Source organism: Scomber japonicus, chromosome 8 (genome assembly GCF_027409825.1).
Source record: "Scomber japonicus isolate fScoJap1 chromosome 8, fScoJap1.pri, whole genome shotgun sequence".
NCBI lineage: Eukaryota > Metazoa > Chordata > Actinopteri > Scombriformes > Scombridae > Scomber > Scomber japonicus.
The window spans coordinates 21525794-21545390 of record NC_070585.1 but is presented as its reverse complement, the minus strand read 5'-3'; the positions used below and the strand labels follow the sequence as shown (position 1 = coordinate 21545390).

The window sequence follows — 19597 nt, the reverse complement described above, 5'->3', positions numbered from 1 at the left end:
TAATATTTGTGTACACAATGCTGCTTTCTTAACATACCTCTTCTTTCTCTGATGATTTCCCAGACAATGTTTTGGCTTTCTCCTCCTCTTTATTCTCATCTTTCTTCTGATTATCTGAGGTAAAAATAAATTAGCACATTAAATTACACACTCAAGATTCTTGTAGGAAGTTTACACTCTACAGCACTGGCAACAGGTTCAACTCTGTGTTCAATATAATGTAATATAAAGCTGAGTTTATTAGAAAAGATGCACCATTTCTACATTAGATGCTAAGTCACAAACATTTAGGATTGCTAGATCTTTAGATGATTACTATTACAGGCTGCGAGCTGTGTTTCCAATCTAAAGTGACCGTCTTTTACCAGCAGGGTTTTCTTTGGCTGTTGCTCCTGAACGTCTTCCTCTGCGGCTCAGAGTCTCCTCCAGCTTCTCAGGTTGTTGAGGTTGGTCCTTCTCCACCTCTTCTGTGCATCTGGATGATCGTCCCCTGCGCGGCGTTTTGACTTCTGCAACATTCTCTTGATCGGTTTCCTGAAAACAAATTATCAAAACAATGTGAAGCCAAGATATGTCAAATAAAACATACAGTAATATATGTTTCTAGTATGGATGGTTCTACTATATATGTTAAACAGGTTTCAAAAAACACCAAGAAAACATACATGGTTCATGGTTCACACAGAAACAACATGAAAATGCCTTATTTACCTCAGTAGATGGTTGATCTTGACTTTCCTTTTCATCTTTATCTTCACCTGATAAAGTAAATGATTGTATTATTTAATAGAATTGCTACAAACATCTGTCAAAACACAGATTAATACAGTAACTCTTAAGTTGCTGAACAGGTAAATGACCACTAATGACTTTTAATTCAATCACAATTTAAAATTTTATAAGTCTAGGCGTCAAACCTGGACAAATCTAATTTTTATGATCCCTGAATCTTTGTACTGGTAGTGAAAATAAATCTCAGCTGTAATACCAGATTCTTTCACTGCTGCAACTTTCTGACTGGACATTCTTCGTTTACGTCCTCCTCTTCCCTCCGTCTTTTCTTCCTGCAAAAGGTTTAATAGAGACGGTAACCCATCAGCACCTAATACACTACTTATGTAATTGAATTTCAAAACAGGCCATTTGACACAAAGTAACAACAGTTACCTTTTCTGACACATCCGATCCCATCTCTTCTTCCTGGCTGTCTGCGCTGGACACGTTACCTGAAAAATACAAACAAACAGCAGAGATTGATTTGAAAAATGATTCATTCTTATAGTGGAAGAATAAGAAAAAACATGACATAAATATCAATTGTTCAGTTCCTGTATCCGTTTCCTAAAGGTGGAGACACATGAATACAAATACAATACATGCACACACTTATGTCCTCCCAACGCACAATCACACTTTTCAAACCTTTCACTCTTTAGACTTTCAGAAAGGAATGATCCACATAGCAGCAGAGGGACAAATAAAATGACTCACTGATTTGTTTAACCAGTTTGGACTCATTGGACTCAGTCTGTGGCTCTTTTTCTCTGACCTCCTCTGTCTTCTCTGGAGTGCTGGTTTCCATCTAAACATCATTGATAAAGGATACACAGATCAACAAAAGAAGATTAAAAAAAACTTACACAGCAGACAGGTTAAAGGACAGCAGGTGTCAATGCCACATGTCGCTTACATGTGAACAAAGTATGAGCATATACCTAAATGTGAACACTTACAGTTTGTGGATCACTCTTCTCCTCTGCAACATTTTCTACGTCCTGAGCTTTAATCTCAACTTCACCTGGTGGTGAAAAGAAAGTAGGGTTCAAATATACCTAAAATATCCAACTCATACAATCATTTACAAATGTTACACAGAAAAATAATTATTTTTAATGTTCAAAATAGTACTCAGAAAAATACTTACTGTTGTCTATGTCTGTCTTGGCCTGGTTGTCCTCAGCTGATGCCTCCTCTGCCTGTTGTTGAAGAGACTTTTCATTTTAGTCATACATGAAAATCTAATAAAACAATTTAAATTTGCAACGTTTTGACTGGTATCTCACCTCGGGATGCGCCTTTGCATCTGAAACATCTGGCTCAGTTTGCTCTAAAATAATAAGATGTTGTGTTAATAGTGAACCAGAAAAAAAAAGTTATTATAATAGCTATTCAACAAGAGTGTTTTCAAATCCTGACCTTGTGTACTGGATGATTCTGGAATATGTTCAGCAGCATGTGTGTTAGAAGCAACAATCTCTGTGCTTTCTTCTGTGTTTCCTCCGACAACGTCAGCGACTGAAACATTGTAGCAAGAAAAACAGAAAATGAGCGTTATGAGGTTGATGTTTATTGCTGAATTACACTCTGGAAATACATACATACATACACAAAAAAAATCTCAACACACGAAATAAGATCAGTTTACCATCTTTGTCAGCAGGTGGTGCCAACGCCTCATCTGGCTGTGTTTCAGGAGTGATCTCTGCTTCTTTAGCTTCTTCCTCATTTGAAGGAGATTGTTGTTCAGTTGAGGTAGTGTCAGCCTCCTGTGAGGAACATAGAACAATGATTTTCCACTGCAGAATGTCAGGTTAGAAGACGGTATTTGCTGTAAATGTGATTGATGATTTTGAATGTTTTCTCTACAAGAACAGGACAAAAGGCATTATTAATTTTACCTGTGGAGCAAGCGAACCAGAAGTCTCCACCTTTGACTCATCCATTCCTCTCTCCATGGTTTCAGAATCGTCTATAAAGAAATCCCAAGTTATTATTTAATTTATGGAAACATTATGACACTTTATGTAGCAAATAAAACACATTTGTTTTTCCATTTACCTGCAGTGTTTTGTTTTTCATCAGCAAGCTCAACAGTTTCTTGAGGCACAGTGGGCGATGGCTGAGCGGCCATCAGCACATTCGTGGGAGGATTCCGCTCCTTCTCTTCAGCTGTAGAGGTTTCCATCGGTTGTGGAGCAGGCGGAGTCTCCTCTGGTTCTTCCTTTGCGTCTTGCCCGATAAAGCTGGACGACACCGCGCTGTCAGGGTCCATGGAGAGCAGAGTCAGAGCCGCTTCTTTCATCTTCATATCGGCATCCTGAAGCGTCATCTCAGGAGGTGCGTCCGGTGGAAGTCTAGCGTCCGCCGAGGTGCAGACGTCCATTAAAGTCAGCAGAGCATCAGCTTCGACCGGCACAGCTGGCAGCTCTCGTGATTCTGTCTCGCCTTCAGATGGTTCAGGCGTGATATCGCTCAGTGCGTCGCAGGTGTCGTCAGAGAAAGAGGTGGTGACAGTGGTGGTGACAGGTTCAGAGTCTGTGCTGGTGTCTTGGATTAGAGATGGTTTCTTTGGCTGCTCCTCAGTTTCGAGACTCGGAGAGGAAACCGAAGACTTGGAAGACTTATCAGACTTTTCCACTTTGTCTTCTCTGGGTGCTTTCTTCTCCTCTTGGGTGTCATCTTTCTTTTCTGGGACTTTATCCTTCTTGTCCAGTTTTTTCTTTGCACTCTTACTCTCAGATTTCTCTTGGAGAGCTTCTTCAGAGACTTTCTGCTGTTCCTTCACAGTTCCCTCTTTTTTCTTCTCCTTCGCTGTCTCGGGTTTGCTGACAGGTGCTCCTCCTGTACTTTTGACTTCTAAACTCTGAACTTTCTTATCTGTCTTTGATAATAGTGGAGTCTTTGTCTCTTCTTTAGATTTCGATTTGGATTTGTCCACGATTTTTCCTTTTTCTGTTGGCTTGACTCTCTTTGGATCTTTGTCAGTTTCAGAGCTGGATTTACTTGTTTTCTGGCTATCCTGGTCAGCTTTAGTCTTCTCTTTCTCAATGTCTTTACTTTCTTGTTTGGATTTGGGTTTGTCTCCTTGCCTGTCTTCAGTGTGGCTCTTTGACCTCTTCAGGACTTCCTTGGCGTGTTTATCTTTCTTCTTGCTGCCGTCTGAGCCGGGCTCCATGTCAGAACGGTCCTCAGAGGAGCCAGCTGAGTCAGGGCGGAGCAGCTGCTTGAAATCACTTTTGGCTGAAGTTTTCTCTCCCTTGGCCTTTTCCTTTTCTTTGACCTTATCTTTCTCTTTGTCCTTCTCTCTAATTTTGTCTTTTTCCTTCTCCTTGTCCTTCTCTGCTTTGGCAGCCTCCACAGACGGAGCTTTCATCTTCTTGGCTGTAACATCTTTAGGACCCTCTTCAACAACACCTTCAGACACAGATGGTTTTCCTTCCCTTAAACTTCCTGTCATTTTCTTCTCACTTTTGACCTTAGGCTTCTTCTCACCTTTCTCTTCAGAGGACACTTTACCGGTAGCACTTTCCTTCTGCTGAGTTTCGTCTGCCTGATGTTCGGATTTTTTCTCCTGCTTTAGTTTGAGTTTGGCACGTTCATCTGACAAACTGCGCTCTTTCTCTTTGCGTTCTTTAGAATGAAGTTCTTTGCGGGACGACCGGTCGAATTTTCCAACCGAACGTTGCCTGAGAGCTTCTTGGGAACCTTGCTCCAACTCCAAGATGAAGGAGTGTGTCCGGCCTTTGTCAGACAGCTTTTTGGTGTCACTGGAATCCTCCGAGACGCCGCCGCTCATCCTTCGATGCCTTTCGTCAGACGATACTGATTCTGACAGATTTCTCATCAGCTTCTGTTGGGGGTTCTTCCATGCTGCAGATTTCACTTCCTAGTGTTGAAAAAGCAAAACAATATCACCTGTTACAACTCACCACTTCAATTGTAAATCAGTGACCTTTTACAAAATCAGTTTCCTTCATAATGAATTGTACTTACTGCCTTTCTAGACCCTTCTCCTGTATCTCCTTTCTTCTTGCTTGAATAATCTCCCTCTTTCCTGAAGGATGAAAATGATTCATGCATTTACACAGCATACATCGCAAAAGTGCCAAAATATCACATTATTATTCTGCTGCATCTACATGCATCTTAACTTTTGTTGACATACCTTGAGTTAAGCTTCCTCTTCCTGTTGAGAGCCATTTTCTTCTCCAGAACTTTCTTTTCCTTGCGAGCCTCTTTGGCCCTGGGACCTTCCAGCCCAGTGGAGTCTCCACTCCTTTGTTTTTTCTGATCTGTGTGGGAAATTATGACCTTTAACTTATGTAACGAAGTGTACAAAAAGATATTTTCAGGACACAATCCATTTTTATGCAGCATGACAAAACTAACTGGACATCAAACACTAACTCAAACATTTTTTATGAACAGAGAAGTTTTAGACACAATTACATAAATAGCTATAACATAATGCTTTATGTCTACAATGTAACAATGAAATGTTGTGGAAACTCCAGATCTCACTACATTACATACAATCAAACATAAAAGGGTGGAACAACTTGCAGCCTATTTTTTAAATTGTTATTTCTGTTCACACACAGCATGTCAAAATAACAAGAACCAGAGGCCTCAAGTCAAATTCAAACCTGCAACAGTATTGGTGCCTGGTTCCTGTGTATGTCTGCTGAGTCATCAGGATGACCACTAGTTTATTTTCAAATATAAGAGAAGGAAAAGCAGAGGACACAAAGTTGTGCTTCTCTCTCCTATCCTTCCTCTCTCGCCTCTCTACCCCAACCAGTCGAGGCAGATGGCCGCCCACTTTGAGCCTGGTTCATACTTGAAGAGTATGGTTTAGACCTGCTCTATGTGTAAAGTGCCTTGAGATTACTTTTGTTGTGATTTGGCGCTATATAAATAAAGATTGATAGATAAACACAAGACAGAGAGGAATACCTTGTTCTTCAGCCTGTGCTGCTTTCTGCTTGCGCTTCTCTTCCATTCGTTCTCTGTTCTGCTGTCTCTTGTGCAGCCTTTCCTCTTTGTCCTTTGCCTAAAAAACACAAATGAGGTGAGTGACATCATGAATCAACATATGTGTTCACAATCTGCTTTACTCACAATCAGATTTAAAGTATGCATCTACACTGAACAAAAATATAAACGCAACACTTTTGTTTTTGCTCCCATTTTTCATGAGCTGAACTCAAAGATCTAAAACATTTTCTATATACACAAAAGACCTATTTCTCGCAAATATTGTTTAAATGTTTTAGATCTTTGAATTCAGCTCATGAACAATGGGAGCAAAAACAAAAGTGTTGCATTTATATTTTTGTTCAGTGTATAAAACTCACAGCAGATCTACGACGCTCCTCCACAGTGACTTCATCATCTGAGTCACTATAGTAACGTGAGTAGAGGAAGGGCTTGTGAACGTAGGCCTTGCGGCGGGGTTTACGCTCTTTGTCTTCTTCTCCTTGGTCTCCGCTGGCTTCTCTCTGTTCTGATCCCTCACCTTGATGTAGAGAAAGAAAACATAGACACAAAAAAACCATCAGAATCCAATTCTGTTGTAGTTACCTTGTTTAACATTTTATTGCAAAACATTTGCTTAAAAATTGTGCAGGAATTAAAAGGTGAGACCGTCTGGTGGAAGCTCTCCCTCTTCAGACGAATCAGACAGCAGCTCGTCATCTTCACTTTCCTCCTCAAATGACGACAGGTCACTGGTGTGGACAGAACTCACTGTAATGTCACTCAGGCCGTCCAGGTCGGAGTCCTCCAAAGAGTATTCTGCAGAGAAATGACACCTCGATGATGAAAATGACTTTTCTCTATTCAAAATTCACTGTTATTAAAAAAAAGGAACAAACATCTGAAGACAGCTTTTCAAACATTTATGGGCTTTTGTAAAAATCCTCTTTCTGAGGATGCATTAACCAAGTTAAATTGTAATATAGAAAAACGGCAAAAAGGTTACATATTCTCAGAAAAATGTTCATGTCATAATTAGCTGAGAGGAGGACTGAGGAAAACCTGGACATGCATTACATTTATTTTCTTATTAATCACTTAATTATACAATCAATAAAATGTCCTGAAAAATGCCACCCAACTCCCTGAGCCTGAGGGTACATCTTGATATCACTTGTTTAGTCCAAAACACAAGCTACAATTTAGCGCTTTTGCTTTATAAATGGCTTAAATTGCAGGTTACAGCAACTTGCTGGTGATCACATGACAATCATCATTTCAAGCACAATTAATCTAGCACAGTTTTTGTCAAAAAATTGTTTTACATGTATATTACCTGCTCTAAACCTGAAAACACAGACACAAGTACAGCAGCTCACCTTCCTTTATCCTCTCTCTGGCTTTCTGCTTGGCCTGAGTGGTGGATTTGAGTAAATCATCATCCTGTTTCTCCTCTGACAGTTTTCCAGTTGTTTTGTTAGCAGCTTTGTCTTTCTCCTCCTCTGTGCGTTCTTGAGCTCCTGACTCTTCCTCTTCCATCTTTACATCCTCTGTGAAGCTCTCTTTTCCCACTTCTATCTGATCCTGAGTGTCTTCGGTCTTCACATCTAATGCCTGGACCTCTGATGCCAGCCTTGCTTCCTCTGCCTCTTCCATTGACCTCCCGTCATGGTGGTTGTCTCCTTCCTCAACAAGACTCATGTCCTGCTCGCTGTCCTCAACTAGCTGCATGGGCTCGTCTAAAGCTTGGCCTCTGCGTCCTTTCTCTGTGCCTGAGCTGGCTCTGACGCTAGCCTCCTGGTTGAGAGAGGTTATGGTGTCAAGGATGGACATGGCGTCGTTGGCTGAAGTGGTCGCTGGAGCAGATGACGAGGCTGTGAAAATATGAATATGTAATTAACATATGAAAGCCATTCTGTTAATATTAACATTTTGGAGAAATGTAGCATTCTGTTTGTACCTCCTTCACAAAAAACCCATGGTGGAAGGATACAGATACAGAGCAGCTTTCAACATTTTGCTCATGGTTAGTTCAGCAAGGCAGAACAAGTTTCAGGTACTTTATAAACTGCAGGAGCTGCAAGCTGCCCTAGATTCTCTTGTTGTGCTTGGAGAGTTTACATTTTTATTATTTGATGTTTGACTTGCCACTTTAGTTTTATCTCTATTGCTCGTTCTGTGGTTATTTGTCTGTGAATGATAGAGATTCTGATCTAAATGAGACTTACTTCATTAAATACAGCTGCTACATGTTTACTGCTAAGTTATGATTTCAGCAGTGTATGAATATGAAACCTTATTGCCCTTTGAGAGGCAGACTCCATGTGATACGTTATGTACATCATAACAAGGGAAAATAGGAGTGAGCTCTATGATGCACGTCAACTTGATTTTAAGCAGTTCTCTATCGTAAAAGGAGTAATTCAACACTCTCTTTTAGTTAGAAGAGACCGTAAATATGCGTTTCCAAAATTCATCTTTAACTTTTTTCTTTAATTTGCAAAAAAGAAACAGGAAATCCAAAATGGACGATACCAGCCATCAGTGGACACCTCTGTGCTGATCACCCCATGAAAGATTCCAAAAAGGGAAAGAATTCTCCTCTAAAGCAAACAACCACACATAATCATGCTGTGTACCTTGCTCGGGAATGCTGCTGTCTGGTTTGGTCTCTATTGAAGGCTGCGGGGCCGGTGGCTCTTCAGCACAGCTGCCAGGTGACAGAAATTCACGGACCACCCTCTCCACCTGTGGCCTGAAGATGTGGTTGATTTTGGGATCCACCGTCTGGGCCACGATCCTGTCCACTCCCTGCTCCAGCATCCCAGATCTATGAAGGACAGTTTGCTTTAACTTTGCAGAACTTGCACATAAAATTAAGTATAAAAATAGACATGGTGCTCCTTTTGACTTACTGCAGCACAAGCTGTCTGATGTTGTTTCTTAGCTGGTTTTTGTTCAGATGAGGGCTCCATGTGTGGTTAGAAAGGTGATTAGAGACAAAGTTGTCCACTCTTTGTTTCAGGTTCAAGTAAGCTGGCTGCAAGAGATGTTGAACGATTAACAGTTAAAGTAAATTATGAATAACCAAACACAACAAAACAATCCTACACATGTGACGTAACCTTCGCTCAGTGCTAAAAACAACATGTTAAAAGGACTGTGTAAGGGCATCAACTAACAATCACAAACACCCAACATTTTTTGGGGTTAGATAACTATTTGCTAAAGAGTTATTACACTTGCTACAAAGATATGTAATGGAAACATACTATAACTATAACTATAAATAAGAAAAAGAGAACAAATACATATGTATGTATATATTGCACTCGATTTAAGAAAAAGGATCAAATATACATAGAATGATGTTAATATAACTTTAATTTTTTTTTATCAGCACATATCAGATAACATGTAGATCGATACCTGTATATCTGTGATAGGCCAATATTAGTACAGGGGTGTCAAACTCATTTTAGTTCAAGGGCCACATACAGTCCAATTTGATCACATATGGGCCACACCATTAAAACCATCTTATCTGTTTACTTTATTTATTCATTGTTTTATTTTATTTTATTTTTCGTAATATTTTATTTTATTTCTTTATTTTATTTTTATTTATTTTACCTAATATTGTTTTGCATTTTGTGTTGTGTTGCTGTTGTTTCTCATCACCATTGTAAATGAGGATCCCTCCTCAATGGTCTTTCGAGGTAAAATAAAGGTTAATAAATGTTCAGTGTGATGGATTATCCTGACATGCCCTTCCTTAGCCACACTGTTTAACACTTTTAACAGGCGTGAACTCAAAAATAAGGCAGAATATAATATAAATTAGGCTTATATATTCATCCATAGTGTGTGAAGGAGTGATATCACAGGTCCTTCTTCCCTGCAGCTGTTAGACTTTACAATGTAACACTGCTCCCGTCCCAGTAAACCTCAAACCTTCAACCTGGGCAATTTGACACATTGCACTTTTAATGTCCCACACTCTGCAACATTAGTATTTCATGTATACTACAAATTATACATTATACTACTCATTTCAATTGTGTGCAATACACATATACGTATATATATTTATTTCACTTTAATCTGTGCAATATGGTATATTACCCCTCAATATCAATATTACTCTTGTAAATAATGTAAATAATGTGACGATTATTTTTATTATATAGTTTTCACTATTATTGTTCTTATTTCTTTCCGTACATATTATTTATTGTTCTTTATTTTTGTCTTATTGTTGCTCTTCTTTCCTGCTGCTGTAATAATGCAAATTTCCCCATTGTGGGACTAATAAAGGAATATCTTATTTTATTGACCATAATTTCCACACAAAAAATATGTGTAAAACCTATGGTAACAAGTTGTAATGAAGTTGGCTAAAAAGGTCTAACACAGAACTGGGCGATAATTTATACCTTATGCTTTATAGTCAAACCAGACCGGGTCATTTCTGACCTGCAGGTTGCACAGTTGACAGGAAGACAACAGGAGGGTTCAAATGAATGGAAAGGAATAAGAACCACTGGTTGTATAAGTAAGGGAGGATAATACAGACTCTTTCATTAAAAAAAATACAAATATTACATATTTCCTCCTCACAAATGGAGCTCAGTTTCAAGACAAATGATAAAATAATGATAATAACTACATTAACTTAGGCTGTTGGATGTGTTTCCAGTTGTTATCGCTAACTTTGGCAGCCTAATACTTTAAACAATATAATATACATCTAATGTGGACTCTTAGTTATTCTATAAATGTTAAATTAGCAGCTGTGTGAACAACCATGAAACCTCAGCCTTTAGTTACCTTCGTGTCGACGTCTGCCAGACAATCCCTCCTGAACTGGTCGAAGAGACCCTGAGTCTTTAAATGGTTGACGATCATGGACACCAGCTGAGGGTCTCCCGGAGGTAACCCGGCCATGTCTGCACCTAGTACACCTGGATTCAATGAGGTTAACAAAGAAGAGACATCAGAATATATCCGACTCAGTGTAGCTCCCTTTCTGTTGTGTTTGGTGAAGTTGGAGGCGGGTTTGAGCCGGAAGTACACCAAAAAAAGTCCTCCGCTGAACCGGAAGCGCTCTAACTCAAAGACAGTGGTTCCCCTTCTGCTGGGGACCTCCTGGAAATATTCATTTTTACTAAAACTTGATGCAGTCTTGACACAATGACAGACTTTATGACTGTTTTGCACATGAGTTTCATATACTTTCTGTAATAAAACATCTAAAAGCAAAAATTTTATCAGATGGGGGTCTGTGGTCAGTTAATGGTCCTTAGTTGACATGAAAAAGTTTGAGAACCACTGTTTTAATTAAATTATCCCGTTAAAAATTACACCTGCTTCTTCTCTCTCATTAAAAAATCCAGGAAGATGTGCAAATATAGTTAATCTCTAAAGTTTCTGGACACATGACATCTCCTCCTTCATTGAAAGGTCTCAGTGTTTGTGCACCGCAGGATCAACCCTCCTGTTGTCCTCTGGTCAAATTTGACCCGTTTTAAAAATGTTTTCATATCAGATGGATCATATGGATTCATTCCAAATTACATTATTTGCAATTATAATCATCACTACTTTTATTGAACTGGGTGATCATTTGTACTTAGTGCTTTATAAATCAGTCAAACTTGGCAAATAAACTGATTTTGATCAAAGGTGCTGTTAAGGGTTGTAAATATTAATGACACTCAAAGATTGAGTTGGCTTTCCATATATGAAACATGTAAATCAGACAGTTATTTGGAGAAAGCTGGAGAGAAGAGGGGGGAAAAAGGTTATCAGGAGATACAGTAGGCTATGTTAAATTTCTTTTCATTTGGGATTTTGTTTTGTTTCTTATTTTCCACCACATGCTTCTCTATGCTTTGTATATGTATTACCAGAATGTATGTGCTTTGTAAAATAGTGGTCTTTTAATCACATATGGGATAAACGTTTTGCAGAGTACAGAAATAAAAATAAAAAAAAACACTGACTGACACAACATAACACTGTCACAGAAAGACAATGGGAGCAAGAAATATTCACATATAAATAAGATCTTTAACAGGCCCAAGAATACAGCTATTTTACTTTAAGCAAGTAAGTAAGAAGTGGTGGAAGGTAATTAAATACATTTAGTACGGCACTTAGGTGCAATTTTGGGGCACTTGTACTTTAATGGCGTATTTCCATGTGATGCTACTTTATACCGCCACTCACTACATTTCAGATGGAAATAGTGTACTTTCTGCTCCACTACATTTATTTAACAGTGTTAGTTAATGAAGATTTGACATAATGCATAATATAATAAGCATTCAAAATGCATCATATTGTTAAAAATGAAACCAGTGATTTCCAACCTCTTTGTCTTTTGACGTACTACAAAAAGCAGTGTGTAGTCAGGATCACATTTCAGATGTTTGAGTTGTTAACAGCTCGACCAAATAGTGATTTTTCCCTCTAAACTTCTCAAATGTGATATTTCAGCAAAAATCAAAGATTAGAGAAAAAGTCCAAAAACTGTGAACATATTAATGTATCAGAACTTTGTTTTTCCTTCTTTCCTCTCCTGTTAATCATCTCACAGCACCTCAGATTTATTTGGTGACCCTTTGGAGGAGCCTGACCCCTAGGTTGGGAACTAAACTAGCTAACTGTACTATATAACATATTGTAAGCTAGCTCCACCTCCAGCAGCTAGGCTACAACAGTAACATGCTGCTCTTACACTGATGCTTCACTATTAATAATCTAATGATGTCATATATAATAATATATCAGTCAGAGGGCCCAAACCACTACTTTTACTGTAATACTTTAACTACAGTTTGATGCTCATACTTATTATCATTATTATTATTATTATTATGTATGAAGAAGGATTTTAATGTAGGACTTTTACTTGTAATAGAGTATTTTTACATTGCTGTATTGGAACTTAATATTAATGTAAAGGCTCTGAATACTTCTTTCAACACTAGGTTACATCTAGCTATAAGTATTTTTCATGCAGGCTGTAGTGGTGTAAAATATCGAACAGGCAACCAGGTTAGGCGTTAATTTGGCGACATCTAGCGGCGCATATGCAGCAAGGAGAAACATCCACATTTCATTGACTTTTCAGTATGTTATTCGGTGTCATTCGTGTTTTTTATTAACTAGAATGCTTGGATACATTTACATAGTTGTAAATGGTTAAAATACAACATTACTTATGATTTCCTTGCAATGACTGTGGTATGCCACTTTTTCTCCTAGGAATGCGAAGTCATGACCCGCCCTACTCTGGGTAATGACTTCGCAATCCTAGGAAAAAATACATAGACATATTTCAATGTTGAAAGTTTCACGGGCAACGGAAACTTTCAGTTCGCCTTTGACTTTTTAATAGGAAATGTTTTGAATTTTACAAAAAGTGATGGCAGCGGTGGGATTCGAACCCACGCCCCCGAAGAGACTGGAGCCTTAATCCAGCGCCTTAGACCGCTCGGCCACGCTACCGTGTTCACCCTTCATCGTCAAATAGCTTTGTGAAGATGAGACTAGTCTTTACCTTGTTAACGCTACAATTATCACAATACTAGTGGCTGTACTGTTATATTGGATATAAACTCATCTTTGAGTAAATTGTTGGTCATACCTCATGAAAAGATTTCAATCTGATGTGACAGTTCTGCCATAAATCCGTACTTCATGAATGTTGGAATGGAAACTTCTGGTTGAAACAACACATTTAGTCCAGTCATGGTTGGGTCTACCATACGGGCTATCTGGGCAAATTCCCAAGGGCTCTTGTGCAGAAAGGGGCCCTCCAGGGTGGGAGAAAATAAGTGCTCCACAGAAATATGACACAAGGCTTGTTTTGATTGTTTTGATAGGTAACGTTGCTTTTGGAAACCTAATATGTCCAAAACAAAATACTGTATTCAGTTACAAGGTTTCCACAGCGTTATTCAATTGTAATAAACTCATTTGTATTGAGTGTATGAGAAGGATTATCAATCAAGTGCCCCTGGGGTTATGAATCCGGCCTTGAGTCTAGTTACCCTCATTGATCTATAAATTACATGGTGGATAACACATTAGCAAAATCTCACACAGATAGGCTGTACATTTCAACAAATTAAACAACTAAATCTTTAGACTGTATTCCAAAGATCTCCTAAAACACAGGGCCATGTTGGGATAAAGTTGTTTGCATGTTCATGAAATTCAGTGACATCATAATCAGTCAAGTAGACCATTTTGGATCTTTTGTGTCAATTTTCATCTTACAAACACGTTTGAGGCCTTCAAGATGCATAAAACTCAAAACTTTGCACCCGTGTTCGATCTGGTAAGTATGTTGCTTCAGATCATGGCACATGGGCTCTGTAGCGCCCCCTGACTTATTCTGAAAATTTCTTTGGTGCTAAGGTGCATGAAACGCAATGAAACATTGCACATGCAGTGGCGAAACTTGATATCTCATATGATCTTGTAGATCTCATAGTTATCTCCTACATGAAATATCCAACATTAATGGAAATGTATATCCATGTCAGTTGTTGCATTAATATTTCACTTCCATAGTATTTCCTACAGGCAACAGGAAGTGAAGCCTAGATGACACATAATTCATCAAAATGTATACACAACAGACAATTCAGACCCGTGTCACTCCACCGCTAGTAGTGATACCACTGCTGCTGCTCCTTCTGACTTGCATGAGGTATGAGGGTCTGTTCATTGCTGCTTAATCTTATTTTCAAAAATGTTCTTGGTTTTGTTTTATCATAAATCCTGATGACTTTTCGGTTATGTAAAAACATCCTTGGTTGAATTTATTATTCAATTTGAAATCAACAAAATTCTTTTATAGCATTTATTAGAATTTAAAGTGTAGCTCAAGTGAAAATAAAACCCAACCCTCAAAAACCTCATCTTAAGCCATTTCAGAATATACGTAGCCTGAGGCACTCTAACAGTAGTACTTTGGTGTCAACACCGGCAGGTACAGAAATCAAAAAGAGCTGTATACATTTTTAAAAAAAGACAGGTTTCAGAAAAGAAATTACAATAAAAAAAACACACAAAGACATCTAGGTAACATACTGGACATGGATAATGACATCACACTGTACAATATAAAAAGTGGGCACATCATACCCACCATAAAATGTGCCAGAACAATGGCAGTGAAACCGGAATATGCTGGCCCTGGAGTCTCTTGGAGGACAGATAAAACACCCTTTATAAAGGAGATAAGCAAGATGGGCATGTGGACTCAGCATTTCTTGGTGGGGCAGATGGGAGGTAAGACTCGACGGGAGTTGGCGCGCACCCATGGGTGATCAATGACGCTCTGTAATGACAGGCGATCGGTGGGGTTGTGGCGCAGCAGCTTGGAGATCAGGTCCCGAGCACCATCTGAGATGTTCTTGGGGAATTTCAAATCCACCTGAAAACAGCAAGTTAATTGAATTTGTTGCAGCAGAAACTATTACATCCTATTTCATGTTAGTTGACTGTGTTATAACCATACACAAGTACAGTTATGTTACTACAGAGGGTAGGCATGCTCCAAGATATCCTCAGAATCAACACAAATCAGTGAATAACAGGTGTACGAGAGAACTCTTGTTTTATCACACCTAACTCACGATTGATACATAACCCTGATGTTTCTAATCAGACTGGGGCAAAATGTCTGTACTTGTGCTCTCAGTGTAGATATTTGTTATGTTTTTTACCACTGGTGCAGAACAGAAATAATCTCTGTTGCTAGAGTGTTGCTAGACTTTGAGATCTTTAAATTTGGAATCTGGAAACAGATCAAAAACAGATTTCCCCCTTGATACTTCTTCAGTGTGATGCTGGAGAATTAAACTGACTTCATAATTCTAACTAAGACTGTAGAAGCCTCACATCATCTTCAGCTCAACTTTAGGAGGCATTTTCCCCAACATCTCTCACACTGGATCACTTTACTGCCAGTATGGACCGGAGGGACAATCATAGCGACTAATAATCATTTCACTATATACAGATTATTGGCATGTACATATTTCAAGGCAGACCTCAAGCGCTGGTAAAGCCCATCTTTAACTATCCCAATTGTTGTAAAAGATTCAAGCAACGTGAAATGATCCTCTCACGCACTGCAGACTGAAAAGTGGGTACAGTCACTTAAGATAACATACATTTGTCCAAATAACTGGCCTAGACAAAAGAAACCAACCTTCATAATTCTTTTGTATGTGTCTGAATGGCTGGCAGTTTCAAAAGGTGGGTTGCCGATCAAACATTCGTAGCAGAGGACCCCGATGCACCACAGGTCCACCTTCTCACTGTGTGTGTGACCCTCAATCATCTCTGGGGGAAGGTAATCCAGTGTCCCGCACATTGTACGACGCCTGGAAAGGTTTAAAAACAAGAGGTTTGACTTGTGTGGCAGGACATAGCAGTGAAGAGCAGTTTTGACCATGATGGCTTAATGACATTATGGAACCATAATGGGACTTCTCACCTCAGAGACGGAGCATGGACAGACCAACCGAAATCAGCAATTTTCAGCTCTCCGCGATAGCCGAGAAGCAGATTCTCTGGCTTGATGTCACGATGAATCACTTTCCTCTCGTGGCAATACAGTAGTGCGTCAGATATCTCCTCCATGTACTGGAAATTTAAATAGGTTAGCATTAGATCACAACATCAGGGTTTCTATACTGTAAAAGCAGAGCTATTTTGATAATTGATCAATTGTTTCAGTTGTTTTTCCGACAACAATACAGAACATTTATTCAAGTTTCTCAAGTTTGCTCATTCTCACTCAATTATAGTAAATGTTGGGCTTTAGACTCTTGGTCAGATAAAACAAGGTATTTGAAGATGTCACTGTGACAATTGTGATAAAAATTTACTAGCTAAACAGTTAATTGAGAAGATAATGAACTCGTACTGTTGCAGTGCGTTGGTCATCAAATCTCCCACATCTCTGTAGCTCCTTGTACATTTCACCACGTGGGGCATACTCAAGCACCAAGAACACTCTCTTTCGGTCATGGAAGTAATTGTAGAAGCGCAAGATGTTGGGGTGCCTGAGGAGAAAACAGTAATTTTTTATAACGATGCATTGCCCACTGACAAATTAAATTAAACCAGCTTTTATTTAACAGCCTTAATATTAGTTAGATACATAAGAACTGTTGATTTATGTTCCTGTATAAGTCAGCGGGTGGGAGCAAACATCCTGCTAGAAAATATTTGTACTGAGGGACATTTTGCTCTGAATTAAGCCAATCAGGCCAGCTCTACATTGTTGATGGGTTAGGGGCGATCTGAGTTAGAAAATGAGTTACTCCATATCATGGTTGGTTAGATTTACCATCACTCTTAAAATATAAAGATTTTCACAAAAATTGCGAGAAATGGCCAAGACTGCAACATATCAGAATGAATGTGGGTATAAGTTTAATTTTTGTCAGTCACTTTGATCATTGGATACTGGAAAGACTGCTCATGGAGCATATCTGAAATAAAGTAGAGCATTTGTAACAATTGTAGCGCAATATCAATACACAAGAGATGACAAAACATTTTTGCAGTATACTAACTTGAGATGGGCCTGAATCTCAATCTCTCTCCTGAGCTGATGCTCCACACCCTCCTTCTCCATCTGTGACTTGAACAGCACCTTCAGCGCCACGATGGCCTGCAGCTTCTTCACCCTCGCAAGGTAGACGTTACCAAACTTGCCTTTTCCCAGCGGTCGACCAATATCAAAGTCATCAATAGTGATTTTACTGAGGAAAAGTGGAAGGATGGACATTCTCATGAGCATTGTGAAAACAAATCTATAAACTATAACGCAACTGGTGATACTGTAGTGAATATACTTACTTTGAAACTGCGCTGGAGGATGAGCTGACACACTCTCTTCCAGGGCCTAAAAGTGATAAAACAATCAATAAATGCACATCCCCTGTGATCTCTGGATGACATCTGTATGTGAGGAGGGTGGCATTACCTGTGACAGCACTTTTGTCTGTCTTCACCTGAACACGCTGTGGGCCTGCAGCCATGCTGGAGGCTGTAAACTGAAATTCAGAAGCAGACACAAAAAAGCAGTAAGTACTTTATTGGTAATCGATTGATAACACCATGATACAATGTTACAAAAGACAAGAAATACACATATTGGTTTTATTTAGTCAACACTAGTTTCCAGTATTTTCACATATGGACATTTATATTAGTGCAGCTTGTTAGTTACAGTAAAATAGCGGATAATAAAATGCTGACTGAACACAGTGGCCAGAGTTACACATAATTTTACAAGTATTACATCTTACCAGTCTTTGATAACTTTTGGGCTCATAGTTTTCCTTATTCTGTAAAGAAATACAGACATACAGATCATATTACATTTTAGCTACCATGTTCTTTGTCATCCACACTCATATTTATTTTACAAACTGTCTAAAGTATGCAAGCAGGATGTTGAGAAAATAGTCTTGGTAGTTAAAGGATCCAGATCCATATTGTCAGGATTTTTCCAACCACAACCGCTTTAAACCATTAAGACGATATAAATATAGTCAGTGGTATTTAGGTTCATCTGGCTTCTTGTGACTTTCATCTAAATGTGTAACTGCTTGTAATGACATGATGTTTTTCAATAAAGCCATTTTGGATTTCTTTGCATTTTCCCCACATATTACTTTGTTAAATATATTTTACCCATTGCATAGAAAACTATATATGACATGCACTAAATTATATGTACCAAACCACTGATCGATTAATTCAGAAAATAACACACAGATTACCTAACAATGAAAATAATGAGTTAATTGCAACCCTTATCTGACTGTTGTGTTGTGGGGAGTAAAGGCGTTTCTTCTGGTCTGGTACATTTTCAACATCATACTATAAAAGGATATGCTATGTGTGGCATTAATTATACAGACAGGGTACACTTTAACGTTACAACTTTGTTTTATTACCTTGTAATACGATACTGAAAGTTGATTTATATCTTGAATAAAACAATAAGTTGCATGTGTTTCTGTGCGTGCAGTAAGCAGACTCTGCTAAAGGCCTGTTGCATGTTTGAACTAATAACTCATTTTAAACAAAGATGAAGGAGCAGTAGGCCTCATTTTACGGGTCATTTAACGATAGAGCCTCATGGGATAATTAACTTTAGGTAAAACATGATAACGTGTATCTATGCAGTGTTGGTACATGACATATTTCCTATTGTTATTACAGTAAATATATACATGGTGTCGTTATGATATTTATGTCAAGAGAATAGCCAACCCAACGTTAGCCGGCTAGCTCAAGTCTATTTCAACCTTAGCAACACTTTTTAAGCAGACAGACGTTGTTCTGTGTTATCAACTGTTGCCCAGTCCTACCTCGCCATCTAAACATAAAGAAAATAAAAACCTTACCTGCATCGTGGTGAAGTAATGTAGCGAGTATTGTCGGTAAAGCAGTCTTTCTATATTTTGAACTTCCTCGGCCGCCAACGTTTTCAAAAGCCCCTCTCCTCGAACCTGATTGGTCCGCAGGCTACAGATAGTGGGCTCTCATTGGTTGGAAATGTTGCGAGAGGAGGCGCATGATTGGAGGATAACGACGCCACTCAGACGTCGACCCGCCCTCCTCCCCCTCTCATTAAAAGGTGTATTCATACCAAACCGGTTCAAAACCTATGGTTCAAACTGTGGTTTTAGTTCATTACATTACTCAGTTTTGTCACATTGAATTGAAAGTGTATTAATGGCCGTAATGTCCCTTACAAATCTTTCTTAAATATCAATTCCTGCTGACTATA

At 38.8% G+C, this 19597-nt stretch overlaps 2 protein-coding genes and 1 non-coding gene across 3 annotated transcripts; all 3 read right to left on the bottom strand.

The window, feature by feature from the left end:
* Window positions 1-28: 28 nt before the first annotated feature.
* On the bottom strand, window positions 29-10798 carry bod1l1 (biorientation of chromosomes in cell division 1-like 1). Its single transcript, XM_053323665.1, has 22 exons — window positions 10588-10798; window positions 8673-8797; window positions 8397-8587; window positions 7137-7631; window positions 6427-6576; window positions 6138-6298; window positions 5737-5833; window positions 4946-5072; window positions 4774-4834; window positions 2839-4666; window positions 2679-2749; window positions 2426-2546; window positions 2197-2295; window positions 2064-2107; window positions 1925-1976; window positions 1734-1798; window positions 1492-1582; window positions 1168-1226; window positions 989-1064; window positions 712-758; window positions 366-534; window positions 29-114 (listed from the first exon to the last, which is right to left on the bottom strand). The coding sequence occupies exons 1-22, from the start codon at window positions 10702-10704 to the stop codon at window positions 29-31; spliced, it is 4332 nt and encodes a 1443-aa protein (XP_053179640.1). The 5' UTR covers window positions 10705-10798.
* Window positions 10799-13190: 2392 nt separating this feature from the next.
* On the bottom strand, window positions 13191-13272 carry trnal-aag (transfer RNA leucine (anticodon AAG)). Its single transcript has one exon. It is a non-coding gene; the product is annotated as a tRNA-Leu (tRNA).
* Window positions 13273-14661: 1389 nt separating this feature from the next.
* On the bottom strand, window positions 14662-19249 carry aurkb (aurora kinase B). Its single transcript, XM_053324286.1, has 9 exons — window positions 19212-19249; window positions 18105-18143; window positions 17780-17849; window positions 17653-17698; window positions 17367-17555; window positions 16712-16850; window positions 16280-16428; window positions 15992-16166; window positions 14662-15211 (listed from the first exon to the last, which is right to left on the bottom strand). Exons 1-9 carry the CDS (start codon window positions 19215-19217, stop codon window positions 15038-15040), a joined length of 987 nt encoding a protein of 328 aa, XP_053180261.1. The 5' UTR covers window positions 19218-19249; the 3' UTR covers window positions 14662-15037.
* Between the last annotated feature and the right edge of the window lie 348 nt (window positions 19250-19597).

What these genes read in the sequence shown, in the direction of transcription:
- bod1l1 (XM_053323665.1), bottom strand. Translation starts at nt 10,704, where the DNA reads ATGGCCGGGTTACCTCCGGGAGACCCTCAGCTGGTGTCCATGATCGTC. An exon ending in CAGCAGCATTCCCGAGCAAG is followed by an intron (nt 7,632 to 8,396) that starts GTACACAGCATG and finishes ATATTTTCACAG; the next exon opens with CCTCGTCATCTGCTCCAGCG. An exon ending in CAAGACAGACATAGACAACA is followed by an intron (nt 1,799 to 1,924) that starts GTAAGTATTTTT and finishes TTTCACCACCAG; the next exon opens with GTGAAGTTGAGATTAAAGCT.
- aurkb (XM_053324286.1), bottom strand. An exon ending in TCCTCCAGCGCAGTTTCAAA is followed by an intron (nt 17,556 to 17,652) that starts GTAAGTATATTC and finishes ACTTTTCCTCAG; the next exon opens with TAAAATCACTATTGATGACT. An exon ending in ATGACCAACGCACTGCAACA is followed by an intron (nt 16,429 to 16,711) that starts GTACGAGTTCAT and finishes TTAAATTTCCAG; the next exon opens with TACATGGAGGAGATATCTGA.